Source organism: Bos taurus, chromosome 15, assembly GCF_002263795.3.
Source record: "Bos taurus isolate L1 Dominette 01449 registration number 42190680 breed Hereford chromosome 15, ARS-UCD2.0, whole genome shotgun sequence".
Lineage (NCBI taxonomy): Eukaryota > Metazoa > Chordata > Mammalia > Artiodactyla > Bovidae > Bos > Bos taurus.
This window is the reverse complement of record NC_037342.1, coordinates 51,047,695-51,068,823: the sequence shown is the minus strand read 5'-3', so window position 1 is coordinate 51,068,823 and position 21,129 is coordinate 51,047,695. Positions and strand designations below refer to the sequence as shown.

At 41.1% G+C, this 21,129-nt stretch overlaps 1 protein-coding gene across 11 annotated transcripts in view; it reads left to right on the top strand.

Moving 5' to 3' along the window:
- STIM1 (stromal interaction molecule 1) overlaps positions 1 to 21,129 on the top strand; it is a 204,557-nt gene that overhangs the window by 148,152 nt on the left and 35,276 nt on the right. For all 11 annotated transcript variants that reach the window (XM_059874875.1, XM_059874873.1, XM_024975389.2 and 8 more), the window contains 2 exon segments: positions 16,177 to 16,288; positions 19,631 to 19,746. In XM_059874875.1, the coding sequence (XP_059730858.1) occupies positions 16,177 to 16,288; positions 19,631 to 19,746 (228 nt within the window).

The following is a 21,129-nucleotide window of genomic DNA, read 5'->3' as shown; positions in this document are numbered from 1 at the left end:
CGTAATGCAACCATGAAGCTCAGCTAAGCTTCATTGTCAAGAGTTTTTATTGGGGTCTCCTATAATATAAGCGTGATTGATTGACACACATGACTGAATTCAATCTCCAGGTCCCTGTTCCTCTCCAAAGGTTGGGCTGATGTCACTTGACTCAAAGTCCCAATCCTCTAGTCACATGGTTGATCTTTCTGGTGACCAGCCCCGATCCAGAGTTCTCTTATTAGTATGAACTCAAGTGTGATCCAGGGCCCACCACAAATAACAAAGATACTCCTATCATCAAGGAAAATGACCTTAAGATAAAAAACAACCAAATTCTTTATTATACACAGTTAAGTCATTAAGTAAGGGAGAGCTGAACTAGTAGGGCTGAGGAAGAGTTGAGAACAAGGGCAACTCCAGGGATCCCAGCAGCCAGGACTGGGGAATTGGCCTCTTCTAACTGGTAACTCAAAGCCAAAGATGGAGAAGCTCTATACAGTCAACAAAAACAAGACCAGGAGCTGACTGTGGCTCAGATCATGAACTCCTTATTGCCAAATTCAGACTTAAATGGAAGAAAGTAGAGAAAACCACTAGACCATTCAGGTATGACTTAAATTAATTCCCTTATGATTATACAGTGGAAGTGAGAAATAGATTTAAGGGACTAGATCTGATAGATAGAGTGCCTGATGAACTATGGAATGAGGTTTGTGACATTGTACAGGAGACAGGGATCAAGACCATCCCCATGGCAAAGAAATGCAAAAAAGCAAAATGGCTGTCTGGGGAGGCCTTACAAATAGCTGTGAAAAGAAGAGAAGCAAAAAGCAAAGGAGAAAAGGAAAGATACAAACATCTGAATGCAGAGTTCCAAAGAATAGCAAGAAGAGATAAGAAAGCCTTCCTCAGCGATCATTGCAAAGAAATAGAGGAAAACAACAGAATGGGAAAGACTAGAGATCTCTTCAAGAAAATTAGAGATACCAAGGGAACATTTCATGCAAAGATGGGCTCAATAAAGGACAGAAATGGTATGGACCTAATAGAAGCAGAAGATATTAAGAAGAGCTGGCAAGAATACACAGAATAACTGTACAAAAAAGATCTTCACGACCAAGATAATCACAATGGTGTGATCACTGACCTAGAGCCAGATATCCCGGAATGTGAAGTTAAGTGGGCCTTAGAAAGTATCACTACGAACAAAGCTAGTGGAGGTGATGGAATTCCAGTTGAGCTATTTCAAATCCTGAAAGATGATGCTGTAAAAGTGCTGCACTCAATATGCCAGCATATTTGGAAAACTCAGCAGTGGCCACAGGACTGGAAAAGGTCCGTTTTCATTCCAACCCCAAAGAAAGGCAATGCCAAAGAATGCTCAAACTACTGCACAATTGCACTCATCTCACACGCTAGTAAAGTAATGCTCAAAATTCTCCAAGCCAGACTTCAGCAATACGTGAACCGTGAACTTCCTGATGTTCAAGCTGGTTTTGAAGAGGCAGAGGAACCAGAGACCAAATAGCCAACATCCGCTGTATCATCGAAAACAGATCCAAGGGAGTTCCAGAAAAACATCTATTTCTGCTTTATTGACCATGCCAAAGCCTTTGACTGTGTGGATCACAAGAAACTGTGGAAAATTCTGAAAGAGATGGGAATACCAGACCACCTGACCTGCCTCTTGAGAAATCTGTATGCAGGTCAGGAAGCAACAGTTAGAACTGGACATGGAACAACAGACTGGTTCCAAATAGGAAAAGGAGTACGTCAAGGCTGTATACTGTCACCCTGCTTATTTAACGTATATGCAGAGTACATCATGAGAAACGCTGGACTGGAAGAAGCACAAGCTGGAATCAAGATTGCGGGGAGAAATATCAATAACCTCAGATATGCAGATGACACCACCCTTATGGCAGAAATTGAAAAGGAACTAAAAAGCCTCTTGATGAAGGTGAAAGAGGAGACTGAAAAAGTTGGCTTAAAACTCAGCATTCAGAAAACGAAGATCATGGCATCTGGTCCCATCACTTCATGGGAGATAGATGGGGAAAGAGTGGAAACAGTGTCAGACTTTATTTGGGGGGGCTCCAAAATCACTGCAGACGGTGACTGCAGCCATGAAATTAAAAGACACTTACTCCTTGGAAGAAAAGTTATGACCAACCTAGATAGCATATTCAAAAGCAGAGACATTACTTTGCCAGCAAAGGTCCATCTAGTCAAGGCTATGGTTTTTCCAGTGGTCATGTATGTATGCGAGAGTTGGACTGTGAAGAAAGCTGAGCGCCAAAGAATTGATGCTTTTGAATTGTGGTGCTGGAGAAGACTCTTGAGAGTCCCTTGGACTGCAAGGAGATCCAACCAGTCCATTCTGAAGGAGATCAGTCCTGGGATTTCTTTGGAAGGAATGATGCTAAAGCTGAAACTCCAGTACTCTGGATCACCTTGTGCGAAGAGTTGACTCATTGGAAAAGACTCTGATGCTGGGAGGGATTGGGGGTAGGAGGAGAAGGGGACGACAGAGGATGAGCTGGCTGGATGGCATCACTGACTCGATGGACGTGAGTCTGGGTGAACTCCGGGAATTGGTGATGGACAGGGAAACCTGGCGTGCTGCGATTCATGGGGTCGCAAAGAGTCGGACACGATTGAGCGACTGATCTGAACTGAACTGAACTGAACTGGTAACTCTCATATGACTCAGCTATATTCATTTTTCATCTCTAAGTGTCTTTGTTCAAGAGTCAGATATGGTGGAGGGAGAATCAGATTGGCACAGTTTGGATCACAGCCTTCCGTATGATAGTGATAGTGAGAGAGTATGTGTGTAGGGGGGAGCGGTGCTGGAGGGTGCGGTAAATCCGAATCCCTTTAAGATCCTTGAGGTAAGGGGAGTGGCAGTTCTTTAACGGAAGAGAAACTGAGTGAATTTTGTAGGATCTTTGAGAAATAGAATTGTTTGTTTGTTTGAGCCAGTGAAAACAGTAACTATGCCCTTTGTAGTGAGGGGAGGCATTGACCCAAGAGAATTACTTTCTAAAGCGGGGCTTCCATTCTTTAAACAAATTGTGCTGTTTTACTGTTTCTTCTCCCTTTCCTGAACATGAGGTTTAAAAAGATGTTGTCTGTTGAACAAAGCATATTTGGTAATAATTTCTTACCCATTTTTATGGATCAGAAGCACCTTAACTATCAAGTTTGATTCTAAGGAATATGATTCCAGATAAAAGCAAAAGAACTTGGTATTTTAGTATCACTCAGAACTTTGTCTTGAGAGGATGTTTGTTTTCTACTAGGCTTTTGGAAATAAGAAAATAAGCTGACTGTCCTCCTGTTCTATCTGTGCTGTTCATCGTAGGACAGGATTTTTTACAGGAGCTGTAGAGCAATATTGGAGAACCAGAAGGGTTTCAGGAAGAAAACTCAGCAGAACTGGCCTCTCTGTTGACATAACACAGGGGACCCGGTGGCATTGGAATTTAGCATAAACCATTTCAGAAGTCAGATCAATATAAAAGAGCAGACATCCCCTTTTTTGCTTTTACATAAACCCGACAAGAGATCTATTTATTCTGTTCTTTTAGCTATTTAAAAATTACTTTGCTAAGTGAATCTTCAAATCATTTAGTTAAATTCCTCAACCATTAGTTGTTTGTGGCTACATTTTTTGGGGAAAAAAGATACACTTGGCTTTTTCTTTCTCTTACATTCTTTCAGGTATAAATGTAAAATGACTGTGATAAGTGTTAAAATCATTGCATCAATGCTGGTTGTATTTGTTATCTAAAAAAAATTGAACAAACCACAGTCATTTTCTATTTATATTAATAGTCACTTGAGGGTAAAAATGTCCTACTTGCATCCCCATTTAATAAAGGAAACTGAGCATCTCTCACCTGTTTCTGTTCCCAAGTCCAGAGGATTCTACCTCTTTAATATATTTTATGTGCATTTCCTATGATACTGTTTTCACTCAACTACCTCTTCTAAAGGAGATTTATTCAGTTGTAATTGACAATAAAATATAGTTAAAGTGTACGGTTTTTGAAGTTTTGACACATGTATACAACTGTGAAACCATCACCACAATCAAGATAGTGAATATATTCATCACCCCTACAGTTTTTCTCACAGTCCTTTGTGATCTTTCCCTTCCTACCTCTCAGACAATTACTGATCTTCTTTCAGTCACTATAGGCTTGCATTTTATAGAATTTTCCATACATGGAGTCATATAATAGGTATTTAAATATGTACTTCTTTCACTTAGCGTAGTTGTTTTGAGATTCATTCATGTTGTTGCATATATAAATATTTTAATTATTTTTATTGCTTAATAGTATAACAGTCCATTCTCTAAATATACCACAATTTATTTATCCATTCACCTACTGACAGACATTTGAGTTATATCCAGTTTTCGGTTCTTATAAATAAAGCTTCTATGAACATTCACATACAAGTTTTTCTATGGACATATATTTTCTTTTCTCTTAGGTAAGTATCTAGGAGTGAAATGGCTAGATCATTTGGTAGGTATATATTTTTAAAAAACTGTCAGATTGTCTTCAAAGTAGTTGTATCATTATACATTCTCACCAGTAGTGTATGACTTGCAGTTCTTCCACATCCTTGCTAGCACTTGGTATGATCAGTCTTTCTTTTTTCTTTTTTTTTTTTAATATTTATTTTTTTGGCTGTGCTGGGTCTTAGTTGCTACACATGGGATCTCTAGTTGTAGCGAACTCTTAGTTGTGGCATGTGGTATCTAGTTCCTTGACCAGGGATCGAACCCTGGGCCCCTACCATAAGAGCTCGGAGTCTTAGCCTCTGGACCACCAGGGAAGTTCCTGGTCAGTCTTTTAAATTTTAGCTATTCTAACAGTATAGTGTTGTTTCATAGTGATTTTATTTTGCATTTTCCTGATGATTATTGATATTGGGCATCTTTTTCATGTGCCATTCACATATCTTCTTTGGTGAATTATCTGTCCAAATTGTATGTCTATATTTTAATTGGCTTGTGGGGTTTTTTTTTTTTTTTTTTATTGTTGAAGTTTAAGAGTCCTTTATATATTCTGGATATAAATTCTTTATGGAAAAAAAAAAGCCTTTATAAGATGTATGCTTTGTAAAGATTTTCTCCAGTCTATGGTTTGTCTTATCATCCTCTTAACAGTATCTTTTAAAGAGCAGAAAGTTTTACTTTTTTTCTGAACTTCAGTTTATCAGTTAGTTCTTTTATGGATCATGCTTTTGGTGTCATTTGTAAGAAATTTTTGCTTAACCCACACTTGTGCAAGCATTTTCTACTGTATTTCTTTCTAGAAGTTTTATAGTTTTAGGTTTTACATTTAGACTTATGATCTGTTTTGTATTCATTTTTGTATATGGTGTTAAGTATGGATTTTAGTTATTTTTGTGCTTATGGATGTCCCAGTTGTTCTAGAACCATTTGTTGAAAATTCTGTCTTTTCTCCACTGCGTTGCCTTGCACTTTTTGTAAAAAATCAGTTGTCCATATAACTGTGGGTTTACTTATGGACTCTGTTCTGTCTACTCATCTATTTGTCTTTGTGTCAGTACCATGGTATTTTTGTTACAATAGTCTTATAGTAATTCTTTCAGTCAGATAGTGTTAGCCCTCCAGCTTTGTTTTTCTTTTTCAAAATTGTTTTGGCTGTTTGTCCTCAATTCAGCTTGTCAATTTCTAAAAAAAAAATCCCTATGGGATTTTATCTGTAGATCAGTGTGTAAGAGCTGACATCTTAACAAGATTTAGTTTTCTGACCTATGGACAGAGTATATTGCTACATTTGTTTAGGAGGTACATTTTCTCTCAGCATGTTTTTTAAAATTAATTTATTAATTTATTTGGTTGTGTCGGGTCTTAGTTGTGGCGTATAGGATCTAGTTCCCTGACCAAGAGTTGAATCTGGGCCCCCTATATTGGGAGCTCGGAATCTTAGCCACTAGACCACCAGGGAAGTCCCTCTCAGGATCAGTTTTCAGGATACAAATCTTTCATATCTTTTGTTGGATTTATTTATAAGTATTTCACAGGTTTTGATTGTATTGTGAGTAGTAGTTTTTAAATTGTGGTAAAATATACATCATGTAAATTTTACTATTGTGTGTGTGTATGCTCAGTCACTCAGTCATGTCTGACTCTTTGCGAACCCTTAGACTGTAGCTTCCCAGACTCCTCTGTCCATGAAATTTTCCAGGCAAGAATACTGGAATGGGTTGCCATTTCCTACTCCAGGGGATCTTCCCAACCCAGGGATCAAATCCCTGTCTCTTGTGTCTCCTTCACTGGCAGCAGATTCTCTACCACTGTGCCACTTGACCACCCCAAATTTTACTATTAAGTGATGTTAATTTAATTTTGATTATTGCTTTATAAGAAAAACATAATTGATTTTATATATTGATCTTGTACTCTGCAATCTTGTTAAACTCACTTACTAGTAGGATACCATCAGATTTTCAAATTAGACAGTTATGTCTGCTAGTAAAGAAAGTTTAATTTTTTTCTTTTCCAACCTGGATGCCTTTAAGAAATATTTTTCTTATCTGATTGCCCTGGTTAGTATCTCCAGTACTGTATTGAAGAGAAGCAGTAAGAGCAGGCATCTTCATCTTGTTTCTGATATTAAAGGGAAATCATTTAGTCTTTCACCATTAAATATAACATTAAATATAATGGTGTGTCCAACTCTTGCGACCCCATGGACTGTAGCCTGCCAGGCTCCTCTGTCCATGGGATTCTCCAGGCAAGAATACTGAAGTGGGTTGCCATTTCCTTTTCCAGGGGATCTTCCCCACCCAAGAATTGAACGTGGGTCTCCTGCATTGCAGGCAGATACTTTACCAACTGAGCTACAAGGGAAGCCCTCAAATATAACATTAGCTGTTGCTCTTTGGTTGGTTAGTTGGTTGTTTTTGTTTGTTTTCTATAAAAAACCTTTCGTCAGATCAAGGAAGCTACCTTCTATTCCTAGTTTGCTGAGAACTTTGATCAGGAATGGATGTTGGATTTTCTTTTTAAATTTTCTTTATTTTATTTTTGGCTGTTCTGGGTCTTGGTTGCTGAACAGGCTTTTCTCTAGTTGTGAGTGGGCGCTACTGCCTAGTTATGGTTCGTGGGCGTCTCACTGCAATGGACTCTCTTGTTGAGGAGCACGGCTCTAGGGCTCGAGGGCTTCAGAAGTTGTGGCTCCCAGGCTCTAGAGCACAGGCTCAGTAGCTGTGGCGCATGGGCTTCGTTGCCCCGCAGCATGTGAAATATTCCTGAATCAGGGGTGGAACACTCGTCTCCTACATTGGCAGGCAAATTCTTTACCACTGAGCCACCAAGGAAGTCCTGGATGTTGGATTTTATCCAGTGAGTTTCAGAGTTGATTGCCTGGTTTTTCTGCTTTTGTTTGCTAATATGATAAATTATATTGACTGATTTTTCCATGTTGAACTAGTTGTATTCTTGGGATGAACCCCACTTGGTCATTTTCTAAATATATGGTTGGATTTTACTTGTTAAAATTTTATTATTTTTATTTTTCTATTAAAATGTTTAAATTGAGATATAGTTGATTTACAGTATTTTATTAGTTTCAGGCATACAGCATAGCAATTTTGTATTTTTTTTTTTTTTACAGATTGTCACTATTAAAAGCTAATATTTCATATTTGCTAAAACTTTGTTTCAAACTTGTGGACCTTTGTTAGGGGTTTAGGGATATTGGTTTGTCATTTTCTTTTCTTGTTTTATCAGGATAATGCTGGCCTCATAAAATGAGTTGGTAAGTATTCATCAATTTTCAGAAGACTTCATGCAGAATTGGTGTATTTTTCCTTGAATATTTGGTAGAATTCACCAGTAAAGCAATTTGAGCCTGGTGTTTTCCTTGTGGGAAGGTTTTCTGTTTTCTTTTTTACAGTATCAATTTCTTTAATTTGTTGTTCGGTAGCTCAGTCATGTCTGACTCTTTGCAACCCCATGGACTGCAGCATATCAGGCTTCCCTGTTCATCACTAACTCCTGGAGTTTGCTCAAACTCATGTCCATTGAATCGATGATACCATCCATCCTTCTCATCCTCTGTTGCACCCTTCTCCTCCTGCCCTCAATCTTTCCCAGCATCAGAGTCTTTTCCAGTGAGTCAGCTCTTTGCATCAGGTGGCCAAAGTATTTAATGTGTTGGAGCTTCAACTTTAGCATCAGTCCTTCCAATGAATATTCAGGACTGATTTCCTTTAGAACTGACTGGTTTGATCTCCTTGCAGTTCAAGGGACTCTCAAGAGTCTTCTCCAGCACCACAGTTTGAAAGTATGCTTCTTTATGGTCCAACTTCCATATCTGTACACAACTACTAGAAAAACCATAGCTTTGGCTACACAGACCTTTGTCGGCAAAGTGATGTCTCTGGTTTTTAATACACTGTCTAGGTTTGTCATAGCTTTTCTTCCAAGGAGCAAGAGCAAGGAGCAAGTCTTTTAATTTCATGGCTGCAGTCACTGCCCACAGTGATTTTGGAGCCCAAGAAAATAAAGTCTGTCACTGTTTCAATTTTTTCCTCATTTATTTGCCAAGAAATGATGGGACCAGATGCCGTGATCTTAGTTTTTTGAATGTTGAGTTTTAAACCAGTTTTTTCACTCTCCTCTTTCACCTTTATCAAGAGGCTATTTAGTTCCTGTTCACTTTCTGCCTTTAGAGTGGTGTCATCTGCATATATGTGGTTATTGATATTTCTCCCAGAAAGCTTGACTCCAGCTTGAGCTTCATCCAGCCTGGCATTTCACATAATGTACTCTCCATATAAGTGAAATAAATAGGATAACAATATACAGCCTTGACATACTCCTTTCCCAATTTGGAGCCAATCTGTTGATCCATGTCTAGTTCTAACTGTTGCTTCTTGACCTGCATACAGGTTTCTCAAGAGGAAGGTGAGGTGGTCTGGTATTCCCATCTCTTTAAGAATTTCCCACAGTTTGTTGTGATTGACACAATCAAAGATTTTAGCGTAGTCAATGAAGCACAAAAGTAGATATTTTTCTGGAATTGTCTTGCTTTTTCTATGATCCAATGGATGTTGGCAATTTGATCTCTGGTCCTTCTGCCTTTTCTAAATCCAACTTGTACATCTGGAAGTTCTTGGCTACCTGCCTTTTTATTTCCCCACAAAAATGCTTGAGGGCATTATCTTACATGATTCCATATTTTTTAGAAAAATGTATTTGGCTGCTTTGGGTCTTTGTCATGACACACAGGAGTTCGTTGTGCCATATGAGGTGTTTAGTTGTGGTGCACGGACTCTCTAGTTGTGGCACATGGGCTCAGTAGTTGCGGTGTGCAGGCTTAGTTGTTCTGTGGCATGTGGGATCTTACTTCCCCGACCAGGGATGGAACCTGAATGCCCTGCATTCCAAAGCAGATTGTTAACCATTGGACCACCAGGGAAGTCCCTATATGATTTCATTCCCTAAAGATATGATTCCATATTTTAACTCACAGTGTGGGAGCTGGCCCAGAGCAGGGATGTAGAAGACAGGAGTCTGCCTTTGTGTGATCTTATACAAGTTATTTGACTCATTTAACATTCCAAACTTTAGGTTCTCATAATATTCTGCAGCCATGCTGCTAGTCTTTCTCTAATCTGGTCTCTGCTAGCCAAGTAGCTTCCTATGGGATGGTGTTCACTAGTATGTTCTTTTGAACACTGGCAGAGCTGATTTTTGCCAGGGGCCTAGTGGGTCTATCACATGAGTCCTAGGTGAAAGGGCCAGGTTCTTTTTGCAATAATGGTTTAAAGCTTGGTATTGATTCCATGTTAGAAAACTAACATGATATCTGCCTCATTCTAGGCTCAGATGGCAAACTGCTAGTGAGAGCCAGAAGGAAACCACTTAGAGAAAAATCACAAGTCTAGGCTACAAACTGTCTTTAGGGAGGGCCCCTTTGATGAGATTCTGTAGGTGTCTTGGAATGCTGTCTCCTGAGTAGCCAGATAAGAATCTAGGCTTTGTGATGCCTTTTCTGACTCACTCTGGCAGTCGCTCCTTCCTCTGTGCTCCCACATCATCCCATACATTGCTTTTACCTAGCGCTTGTCACATTGTATTATATTCATTTAATTTCCTGTATGTCTCCTTCTCTAGAAAAGAGTCCTTGATGATGGAGATCATTCAGACTGATCTCTGTATCTTGTAACCAACCAGGGATCTATTAGAGTAGAAGCCAGTGAAAGCTTAGTGAGTGAATGAATGGTGATAATAATAGCTTATTTTTTTTTTAGCACTTACTGTATGCTAGGAACTTCTCATATTTTCACTACATTCTTATGATGTAGGAACTCTGATTCTCACCATTTTGTAGGTGACAGAATGAGGTTGAAAAAAGTAACTTGTTCATGACCTTACATCTAGTCAGTAGCAGATCTCAAATTCAATCCAAATCACTTGGTTCTAGAGTCCAAATCCTTAACCATGGTGCTAGAGGTGACCAAAAGGTTGACAAAAGACTGACCAAAGGCTAACTGAGTAGCTAAGTAAGTGACTAACAGTTGTGTGAAAGAGAGGCAGAGAAGGTACTGGTAACTCTTCTGCCAGACATAGTTCTGGGCTGTGAGTTTGAAACTACAAAGGTGAGTGGGGGCTCTATCTGGAGGCACCACTGGTCCATCAGGGGAAAAAACATTATGATTTAGGAGCCCATTTCTTACTGCTTATTCTTTCTCTGACAAGAAAAAGGATTGGCCAAGGCCAGAGATCTGTTCTGGTATATCCCTGGAGGTATTGCTATAGCTCATGTGCTAGGGAGTAATACTTACTCTTCCATCTGCTTGAAATGCCCTTCTCTCAAGCATCTACATGGCTCAAAGGCCAGTGGTTTCCAACTGCACAAGACAATCAACTGGGGTCAACAGGAGAATATAATAGTGTGTATTTATATTACATTTATTTTTATCTCATTCTTTGCTGCTGCTACTGCTGCTAAGTCGCTTCAGTCATGTCCGACTCTGTGCGACCCCATAGACGGCAGCCCACCAGGCTCCCTGTCCCTGGGATTCTCCAGGCAAGAATACTGGAGTGGGTTGCCATTTCCTTCTCCAATGCATGAAGGTGAAAAGTGAAAGTGAAGTCGCTCAGTCGTGTCCGACTCTTAGCGACTCCATGGACTGCAGCCTACCAGGCTCCTCTGTCCATGGATTTTGCATGCAAGAGTACTGGAGTGGGGTGCCATTGCCTTCTCCGTCTCATTCTTTAAGTTTTATATATTTTTACAATATACCTATTGTCAGTATTGGAGAAGGACATGACAACCCACTCCAGTGTTCTTGCCTGGAGAATCCCAGGGACGGGGGAGCCTAGTGGGCTTCTGTCTATGGGGTCGCACAGAGTCGGACACGACTGAAGCGACTTAGCAGCAGCAGCAATGTCAGTATATATATCTAATTTATAAATATATATTCATATATGGTAATGTGTGCTTGAATTTTTTTACATGCAGATTATGTCATTAAAAATGTTGGAGACTACAAAGTTAGTCACCTTGTGCATCTCTTTTATGAAGGACTATGTGTTGCTGAAAACTCCAGGGGTTGGCCTTCTCCAATTTTGTGTAATATTGTTTGTCATTTTGCCCAGAGATGTAGTCTTTGATGTCTTTAGGAGCCAAATGGACAGAGGCTTAAGGGGATGAGAGAATCATGACTTTAGAAGACTGTCTCTTGCTTGCATGTCCTCCTGGGATTTGGTCATGTGAATCACTTGGCATCTCTCTCGGTACTAAGCTCTCCTGGCCAAATTCTGTCTCCCCTTACTGACAGCCACAGCTCTCTGTACTTGGTGTTGCCTTCTTCCTCACTTTGGGCCAGGGATTCTTCCCATTTTCTCTTTTGGAATGAGAAAACAGAACAAGATTTTTAGCTTTTAGGCACTTTGAACCTTAGGAACAAGGTCCTGGCACCCCGCCTTGACTAAATGGTGGGATATCATGCTGGGACACAGGGCTGCTGTCTGACAAGGACACAGCTCACTCTGGCTTACTTTGTTCAGATTGCAGTGATTCCGAGTGGGCAACACCTTACTGGCAAGCCTTACCTAGGTAGGGCATCTGCCGGATAACAGAATAATATATGGACGCATAGCCCAAAAAACGACTGCCTTGAGGTTTGTCCTAATATGTTGGAGTCTTTGTCCTTTTCCACAAAGCTTAGCTCTGTAGAGACTGACTGTCCTCATTGGAGGTCTCCTTATAGACCTTCTGCCATGTGTTAAGAGCAGTGGTTCTCAGCCGGGGGCAGTTTTGTTCCCCAGAGAACATTTGGCAGTATCTCGAGACAGTTTTGATTGTTATGATTGGCAGCATACTACTGGCATCTGGTCGGTAGATGCCAGGGTTGTTAAGTGTTGTACAGTGCATAGGGCAGCCCCCTACAACAAAGAATTAACCTGTCCAAAAGGTCAGTGCTGCAGAGACTAAGAAACCCTAGCCTAGACTGACTCCTGCTTGTCTCCACTGCAGTGTAGGGCACAAGCAGTGAAGTTCCTGCCTGCCAAGGGTCTATGCTCAGGCCTGTATCAGGGTGTCTTCCCTGTAGACAAAAGACTCTTGTGGCACTTCTGGCTGTGGACCTTTCAAGCAACAAGACATGAAGTGGCCTTTCTACTCCATACGTCATGCTGGGTGAGGCCAAGCTCCTTTGACAATACAGGCAGGAATGTGTTCCCTGCACTTTGCAGGTTGACACTTGTCTGTCCACCTCACATCTTGTGCCACTCTGCTCGGTCTTCATTACCTAACACTCTGGATGATAGCAAGTGATCATGTTTACAATGTATGTGGAGATATATTCATTTTCAGGAATAAAAGGCCAATCCGTTGTACTTTCCTCAGCACATCTTTAATGCCTGTTCTGTCATCCCTCCTTTCCTAAGCCCTATGATTTGAGCATATCTCTTGGAAATTAATCTCTCTCTTCCCTCCAGTGTATTCTAGTCTGGAAATTAGAAATTCAACCAGGCGATGACTAAGCAGTCTCCACCTAAGCCTCCAGGACCTTGTTTTCTAGGATGCAGTTGAATGCGCTAGATCTGCCTCATTTCCTCTCGCAGAACCTTTCCTGTGCCTCTGTGAATGGTCTAAGCTACCTCCAAAGTCTCTTGGCTTTAGAACTTTTCTCCTGAGCCCCAGCGGTTTTGGGGGGACATAGAGAGACTAGAGTACTTTTGTCTTCCACTGTTTTGTTCTTTCTGAGTGTCTGCTTTATACCATGTGCTGGGCTCCACTGTGGGGGAGGAGAAGGATAAAGGGACAGGGCCCAGACTTGTAACTTCTCTAGTTTAAATAGAGTGGCAGAAGCAACCTAAGATCTGAGGTGTGCCTACCAGAGGAATACCAGTAGCATCACTGACTCAGTAGACATGAGTTTGAACAAACTCTGGGAGACAGTGAAGGACAGGGAAGCCTGGAATGCTGCAGTCCATGGGGTCACAAAGAGTCTGACATGACTGAGTGACTGAACAACAACAATCAGAGGAATGCTGATTTTTGGTCACGCGTTTCAGAAGTTAACCTCCACCTGGGCTGTATATTTGTCTGGGAAGATTGTTGTTGCTGTTTGGTGGCACACATTCAGAACATTTCTGGAACGCCTCATTTAGGATAGTTATTTTTTGAGTAAATTCTTATTGATGCCACTGTATAAAAAACACTATTTTAGAGACAAAGAAGGTGAGCAAAACAGAAAAGGACATGGTCCCTGCCTTCAATTTCTCCTGACCATTAAGGGGAAATTAGAAAGCCTTCTCATGCAGGACAGTTTTGGGGAAAGATATAGATCTTAAAAGAGGATGGTAATAAATCTCACCATTTCATTCTGCTTCAAAACTTTTTTGGCTTCTTGCTGCTCACAGCAGTAGTTTTCAAACTTGAGGAATGTACAAATTCCTTTTAAGGCAAATCATTTATCTTGGGCCTGCAAAGCTGGTTTTATTTAATAGCATTCAAATATGTACAAACATAAAATAAAGTTTAAGTTGCTATATAAAATTTGTGTACAAATATAAACAAACAAAAACACACTGATACTTTAAATAAAAGCACATTTCAAATCCAATAAAATGATATATTTTTGCCGAAACCCGACTGCTCCCACCCAAGGTTCTTTAAGTTCAGCATGGGTGTATTACTGGGTGCTATATGGTGACTCAGTCCTCCCACTATTTTTCTGTATTCAAGCTCCTATGAAACTTTGTTTTATATGATGCATCATGATTTCACTTGACCTTTTCTTGGCTTGAACATATTCCTTGCACATTAAGTCCCCTTCTATTCCTTTATTGTTGATTCTTGACAAAACATGGAGATAAATTTGTTATCTCTGTGGCTAAATACCACACAACTATTAAAATATTTTTAAACTATTATTTTTATAGTTCCCATTAAAAAAAAGTCATAGTCTTATAACATTGAGGAAATGATTAGGTACAGTGGTCCACATATGGTAATGATGTGATTTGCAATATTATGAATGATCATTCAGTAATTGTTTCAGGTAGAATTGACTCCTCTTGTGAGAGAAAATCTTTTCAACCTGATATAAGCAAAAGGGGAAATTTATTTTTTGCACAGAACTGAAAAATATATGAATAGGGCTATCTATAGGTATGATCTCATTCAGAACTTAAGTGATGTCATCTGGATCCATCTCTTGGCTCAGATTTGTATGAAGCTTTCCTGCAGTGTCAGGGAGAATGTGTGTGTGTGTGTGTGTGTGTGTGTGTGTGTGTATAAATAATCTCTATGTATATTCTTATATAAATTAAAGAATGTTATATACATATGATGTTTATGACATAATGGCCAGGGAAAGTCATGAAGCCAGACTGCTTGAGTTCAATATTTACCAGTTCCTGGCTGGATAATTTTGGGAAAGTTACATAACCTTTTTGTGCCTCAGTTTCTTCATCTGTAAAATAGGGATAAAGTGGTATATATCCTTTACATGGTTGTCAAAAAGATTAGTGAGCTAATATATGTAAAGTACTTAGCACAGTTCCTGTTATAAAGTAAGTGCTATGTAAATGATGGATTCTATTAGTATCATTTTATTATTATTATAAAAATATATAATATGAAGTGAAGTGAAGTGAAGTTGCCCAGTCATGTCCGACTCTTTGTGACCCCATGGACTGTAGCCTGCCAGGCTCCTCTGTCCGTGGGATTTTCCAGGCAAGAATACTGGAGTGGATTGCCATTTCCTTCTCCAGGGGATCTTCCCAACCCAGGGATCTAACCTGGGTCTCTCGCATCGTAGGCAGATGCTTTTACCATCTGAGCCACCAGGGAAGTCATGATATAGTAATTCAGGATTATTTTATCCCAGATACACCAGGATAGTACAAGAAAAAAATCCATTCTCTATCAATTCAGTTCAGTTCAGTTGCTCAGTCGTGTCTGACTCTCTGCGACCCCATTGACTGCACCATGCCAGGCTTCCCTGTCCATCACCAGCTCCTGGAGCTTGGTCAAACTCATGTCCATTGAGTTGATGATGCCATCCAACCATCTCATCCTCTGTCGTCCCCTTCTCCTCCAGCCTTCAGTGTTTCCCAGCATCAAGGTCTTTTCCAATGAGTCAGTTCTTCATATCAGGTGGCCAAAGTATTGGAGCTTCAGCTTCAGCATCAGTCCTTCCAGTGAATATTCAGGGTGGATTTCCTTTAGGATTGACTGATTTGATCTCCTTGCAGTCCAAGGGACTCTCAAGAGTCTTCTCTAACACCACAGTTCAAAAGCATCAATTCTTCGGCACTCAGCTTTCCTAATGGTCCAACTCTCACATCCATGCATGATTACTGGAAAAACTATACGTTTTACTAGACAGAACTTTGTCGTCAAAGTAATGTCTCTGCTTTTTAATATGCTGTCTAGATTGGTCATTGGTCATAGCTTTTCTTCCAAGCGTCTTTTAATTTCATGGCTGCAGTCACTGTCAGCAGAGATTTTGGAACCCAAGAAAACAAAAAGTACTGTATGTATTCCTTTCATAGTTAGGATTTTATGGGAGAAAACACATAGATGTGGCGAATGTTAAGGTCACTGTGACTATGACAGTAAGTTGCAAGCATTGCTTGCATTCCGGAATCATGGCTTTACTTATCTCTTCCTGCAGTATACAACTGGACCGTGGATGAGGTGGTGCAGTGGCTGATCACATATGTGGAGCTGCCTCAGTATGAGGAGACCTTCCGGAAGCTGCAGCTCAGTGGCCATGCCATGCCAAGGTCAGGAGGAGAGTGGGTTTTCTCACTTGGGGTGTAGGGAATGGGATGGGGTTGGCCTGCCTTCTGGTTGCTCTCATGTGTTAAATGAAGTTTCAGTCCTTTCAGTGCAGAATTTGTAGACTTCTTTTCTCACATTTACTGTATACTTGCTATAAAGCATAATGGGCACTTCACATCTATTCTCTTATTTAATATTTCTATCAATCCTGGGAAGAGTACTAATGGCTGCCATTTATTGAGTTCTTAGTACGTGCCAGGCACTGTACTCAACACTTTATATACAGTATCATTTAATTCTTACATCAGTCCTGTAAGGTAGATATTAATGTGTCTAGGTGGTAAGCCTGGCTAAGTAACTTTTCCAAGGCCACATGGCTAGTTAGAGGCAAAACTGTGATTTGAACCTAGATCTGGGTAGACTTCAAAGCCTGTGCTACTTCTCTTTTCTTCTTCTGGCTCCCCCCAGCAGCTGTCTCTTTTATTGCCCATGGCACTAGGGCCCCGGGGCTCCTTTAACTTCCCCTGAGTTACCCATACACAGTTTATCTACTCTAAAAAAATGGTGCAGAGATGGGGGCCAACTAGCATTGGCCCCAGCCTCCTCTCTGGAGTGACTGTTCCAACACCTGTTGTGTCCTAACTCTGCCCCTCTTACAGATACAGTATGCTAGGACTTGGGGTGGTGTGGGGAGGGGCTAGAGTACTGCTTGGACTTCTTGTTGTGTCAACTAGTGCCGTATATCATCCAGTGATTAATCCATTTACTTATTCATTCAATCAATATTTACTGGGTACCTGTTCTGTGCCAAGCACTTATGCTGGGTGCTGGGAATAAAGATGGCAACAAGTTGCTCTTCCCCTCAAAGGGCTTACTGTCTGGTAAGTGCTCATTATGTATAACCTGTCATCTTATTATGTAGGTGCATCTGGTTATGAGCTTCAGCAAAGGGAAAAGGGGAAGGTGAAGCTGTTGGAATATCCACACATTGCAGCCTCTAGCCATAGAGCTACCGGGCAGTGCTGTCCAGGCTTAGCTGAGCTGGCTGGTCCCTCCTCTGCTGCCCGCAGCCTCTTCTTCACGGCTTCTCCCTACTGTAGAGAGAGTAATAATCTTAATGTTTGTACATCCCTTTATAGAGTTTCTTTCCTACCTGTTATTTCAGTTGAGTCCCACTATTCTGGGAGGAAGGAATTATTATCCCAACTTTTGGGCAAACAAACTGAATTTCAAATATTTTATGATTTATCAAAGCCAGTAAGTTGCAGAGTTGGGATTTGAACTTAGGTCTGCCTGGTTCTAAATGCCCTGCTTTTTTCACTGCATCTTCCTCTTGCCCCATGTAGTTGAACATAGGCATCCTGGAAATACTCAGTGTAGTTCTATTTAACAACACTTTACCAAGCATACCCTGTGTCATGCTCTCTCCTGGGCCCTGAGGACAAAGAAACACATTAGACCCCACATTTGCCTTGAGGAACTCTGTGTTTAGTGGAAGAGACAGACAATCAAACAGATGATTAACCATGAAGCTCCAGGATTTAGGTTCTTTCTCATGGAAATAGCAGTATTACCTACCTTATGGATCCCTGACCCATTCCATCTTGAAGAATGGCAATGGCTTGGATTAAGCTGGAAAACATAGATGAGGAATCAGTTCTCAGGTACTGAGCTCACTTGGCCATTCTGTGACTAGGATTAGATCTGAGACCAGACCCGGCCAGGCTGGGCGCAGGGGTAGAGGCAGCCAAACTGTGGTGCCTCAGTGACAGTAGGAAGCCTGGAGCCTTCAGAGCAGGGAGTGTGAGGTGGAGTGGGGGTGTTTTTCTAGGCCTATCACTAGGCAGCATGGTATAATGGGATGAATCTAGCAGATTTGGGTTGAATCCTGCCTTTGCCACTTACTTGCTGTGTGACTTTGGGCAAATTACTTATCCCTAAGTCTCAGTTTTCTTATCGTAAAGTGGAGCTGCTAATAAAAGAACTGGGTTCCTAAAGTGTGGGGACTAAATGAGGTATTGTATGTAAAGTGTCAGAATAGTATGAGATACACAGCTGCTTAATAAATGTTAGTTCCTTTCTCATTTCTTGTTGCTTAGAAATTCATAGGTTTCTTTGACAAATAGACTGTAGAAAAGGTGATACTTAACTTTGATCAGTTAGATGAAGGCCAGTACACTTGTTAGAAGTGCTCTAAAGAGAGCCCCAAGAACTCCCAAGTTTGTGAGAAGCATTGGATTTACTTAAGTTTACACAGAAGGAAATTGAGGCCCCAGGGAAGAGATTAAGCAGCTTATGTCAGACAAGTGAATCATTGATGGAGCTGGGGCCAGAAGCTGAATCTCCTGACCATCCCCACCCCTACCCCACCCTCACCCACATCAGGGTATCTCACTGCCTGTTTTATAGATGGGCTTGGTTGCTTCCCAGGACTAGAGAAAGAAGTAACTATGCCTGCATGCCCAGGCAGGAGTGTAAATGACACACTGATGTCAGAAGCTTTTCTTTATCTAGGGAAACAAAGCTATGAATCAGAAAAGAGCACAAACCATAGTATAGTAGATCATCCTCACTTGTGGGACCCAGACCAGTGGTTTTTCAGCCTTTCATGTCTTACACTCCTCTCCCCTCTATACCCACTAAATTCAAGCAGAAGAGAAACAAAGTCCAGTTTTTCCTATACCATTTCCTTGGAAATGGTATATAATCATATACCATTATAATCATACTGTTAATAATAACTTAATAAGAGAGGAATATACATATTCCTCTCATTAACAGTATGATTGAAGAATATAAAAAATATAGTAATGTGATTGAGAGTCAATTACTATTACTCAAATACAAGATGACAAGACTAATGCAATGCTCTTTGTCAGCAGATTTATATTTAATGACAGTTAGGATCAGGTAAATTCAGAGGCCCTCAGAATCCCTGGGTCATGTGGTGTAACATTTTGACCTGGGCTGGACAGGAGAATGCGTTTACAGATGGTGGAGTGTGGAGACAGGTGTTTGGTGGATAATCCCTGGGAGGAGAAGCACAACAGAAAATTTACAGTTGAGTATGGGAATGGTCACAGATAGTTAATCCTTAGAAAATATGATATTCAGGAGATGATGGACATGGGGAGAAAGGTGAACAAATTCTTGGTGAATGTTATGTGCTCTCTTTACTGCTTGTTGAGATCCACTGGTGTTGACTCTGTATACTAGAGTGCAGAGGGGAGCAAGCACTAGGAGCTAGAATTCATGGAAGTGTTCCTGGAGGAGGTGTGTAATCCTACCAGGATCCTTTCTGCTTTGTCGGCAGGGAACTGAGCCCCTCCTGTTTGCCCCCACAGGCTCGCTGTAACCAATACCACCATGACAGGGACTGTGTTGAAGATGACAGACCGGAGCCATCGGCAGAAGCTGCAGCTGAAGGCCCTGGACACGGTGCTCTTTGGGCCTCCTCTCTGTGAGTCGGGGGAGAGGGAAGGCTGCTGATGTGCCATGGACCCCACGGCTGGGTTGAGGTCCTGGGTCTGCCCCAAAGGGATAAAATGAATATTCTACAGAGGTACATCAGAAGGTTAAAGAAGGCATTCTATAAAAGAGGTGGCATGTGACCTCTGCCTTTAAAGATGGGTAGGGCTTTATTCCATGGAGGAGCCAGGAGAAGGCAGTCTAGGTGGAGAAAACAACCTGAGTGAGAATACAGACACTAAATATGAATGGTATGCTCAGGGATAACAACCTGAAGCAGGCTGAGTGCCGTCTAGCTGTTCCTGCTGTCACTGGACATGCAGAGGCCATGGACTGATTGCTGAACATTTTGTGTCCTTGAACAACCAAACAGGGCTAAGCAGGCTTTCACTGAAGCAACAGAGATATCTTGGACTAGGGCAGGTTGGTCTCTTCAGCCCAGGGTCAGTTGCGGGGATTAGGTGCTTCAGCTCCTGAACATCTGTCAGGTGGGAATGATCAACCTTGCTATCCTTTTTTATTCTAAGTGAACTCAACACAGAGTAGTAAAATTTCTTAGAAAATTTGCCTTGACCAGAAGGCTCTTACGGCCTACTCTGTGTCCTCTGGGAGCTGTTGGCACCAGCCTGACCCCAGCGGAAGATGCCAGCAGCAGGATACTGTGAAGCCCAACACCAGTCCAGAGAAGCTGCCGGCAGGCAGGGTCAGTGGCAGTGTGACATTTCTCTTGACAAGTACCCAAGCTGATATCTCAATAGAGGTGGATAGGTCCATAATTTTTTGGTTTAAAAAAGCTTTAATAGACTTTATTTTTATTATTTTTTAAGATTTATTTATTTTAGTTTTTGGCCACAGGGCTTGTGGGATCTTAGTTCCCTAACCAGGGATCAAACTCAGGCCCACAGCAGTGAACGCCCAAGTCCTAACCACCAAGACATCCCCTATTTTTATTTTTTAATTTAAAACATTAAATTTTTTTTTTCTCTTTTAGCCATGCTGCATGGCATGTGGGATCATAGTTCCCTTACCGGGGGTTGAACCCATGCCACTGCAGTGGAAGCAGAGTCTTAACCACTCTACCACTGGGGAAGTCCCTAGATTTTATTTTTTTGAGTAGATTTAGGTTCACGTCAAAACTGAGTGGAAGGTACAGAGATTTTCCATAGACTTCTGCCCCCATACATGCATAGCCTTCCCCATTAAAAACATCCTCACCACAGTGGTACATTTGTAACAACTGCTGAACCTACACTGACACAGCATTATCACCCAGAGTCCATAGTTTACATTAAGATTCACTCTTGGTATTGTGCGGTCTGTGGGTTTGGACAAATGTATGATGACTTGTGTCCACCTGTGTGGTGTCAGAAAGAAT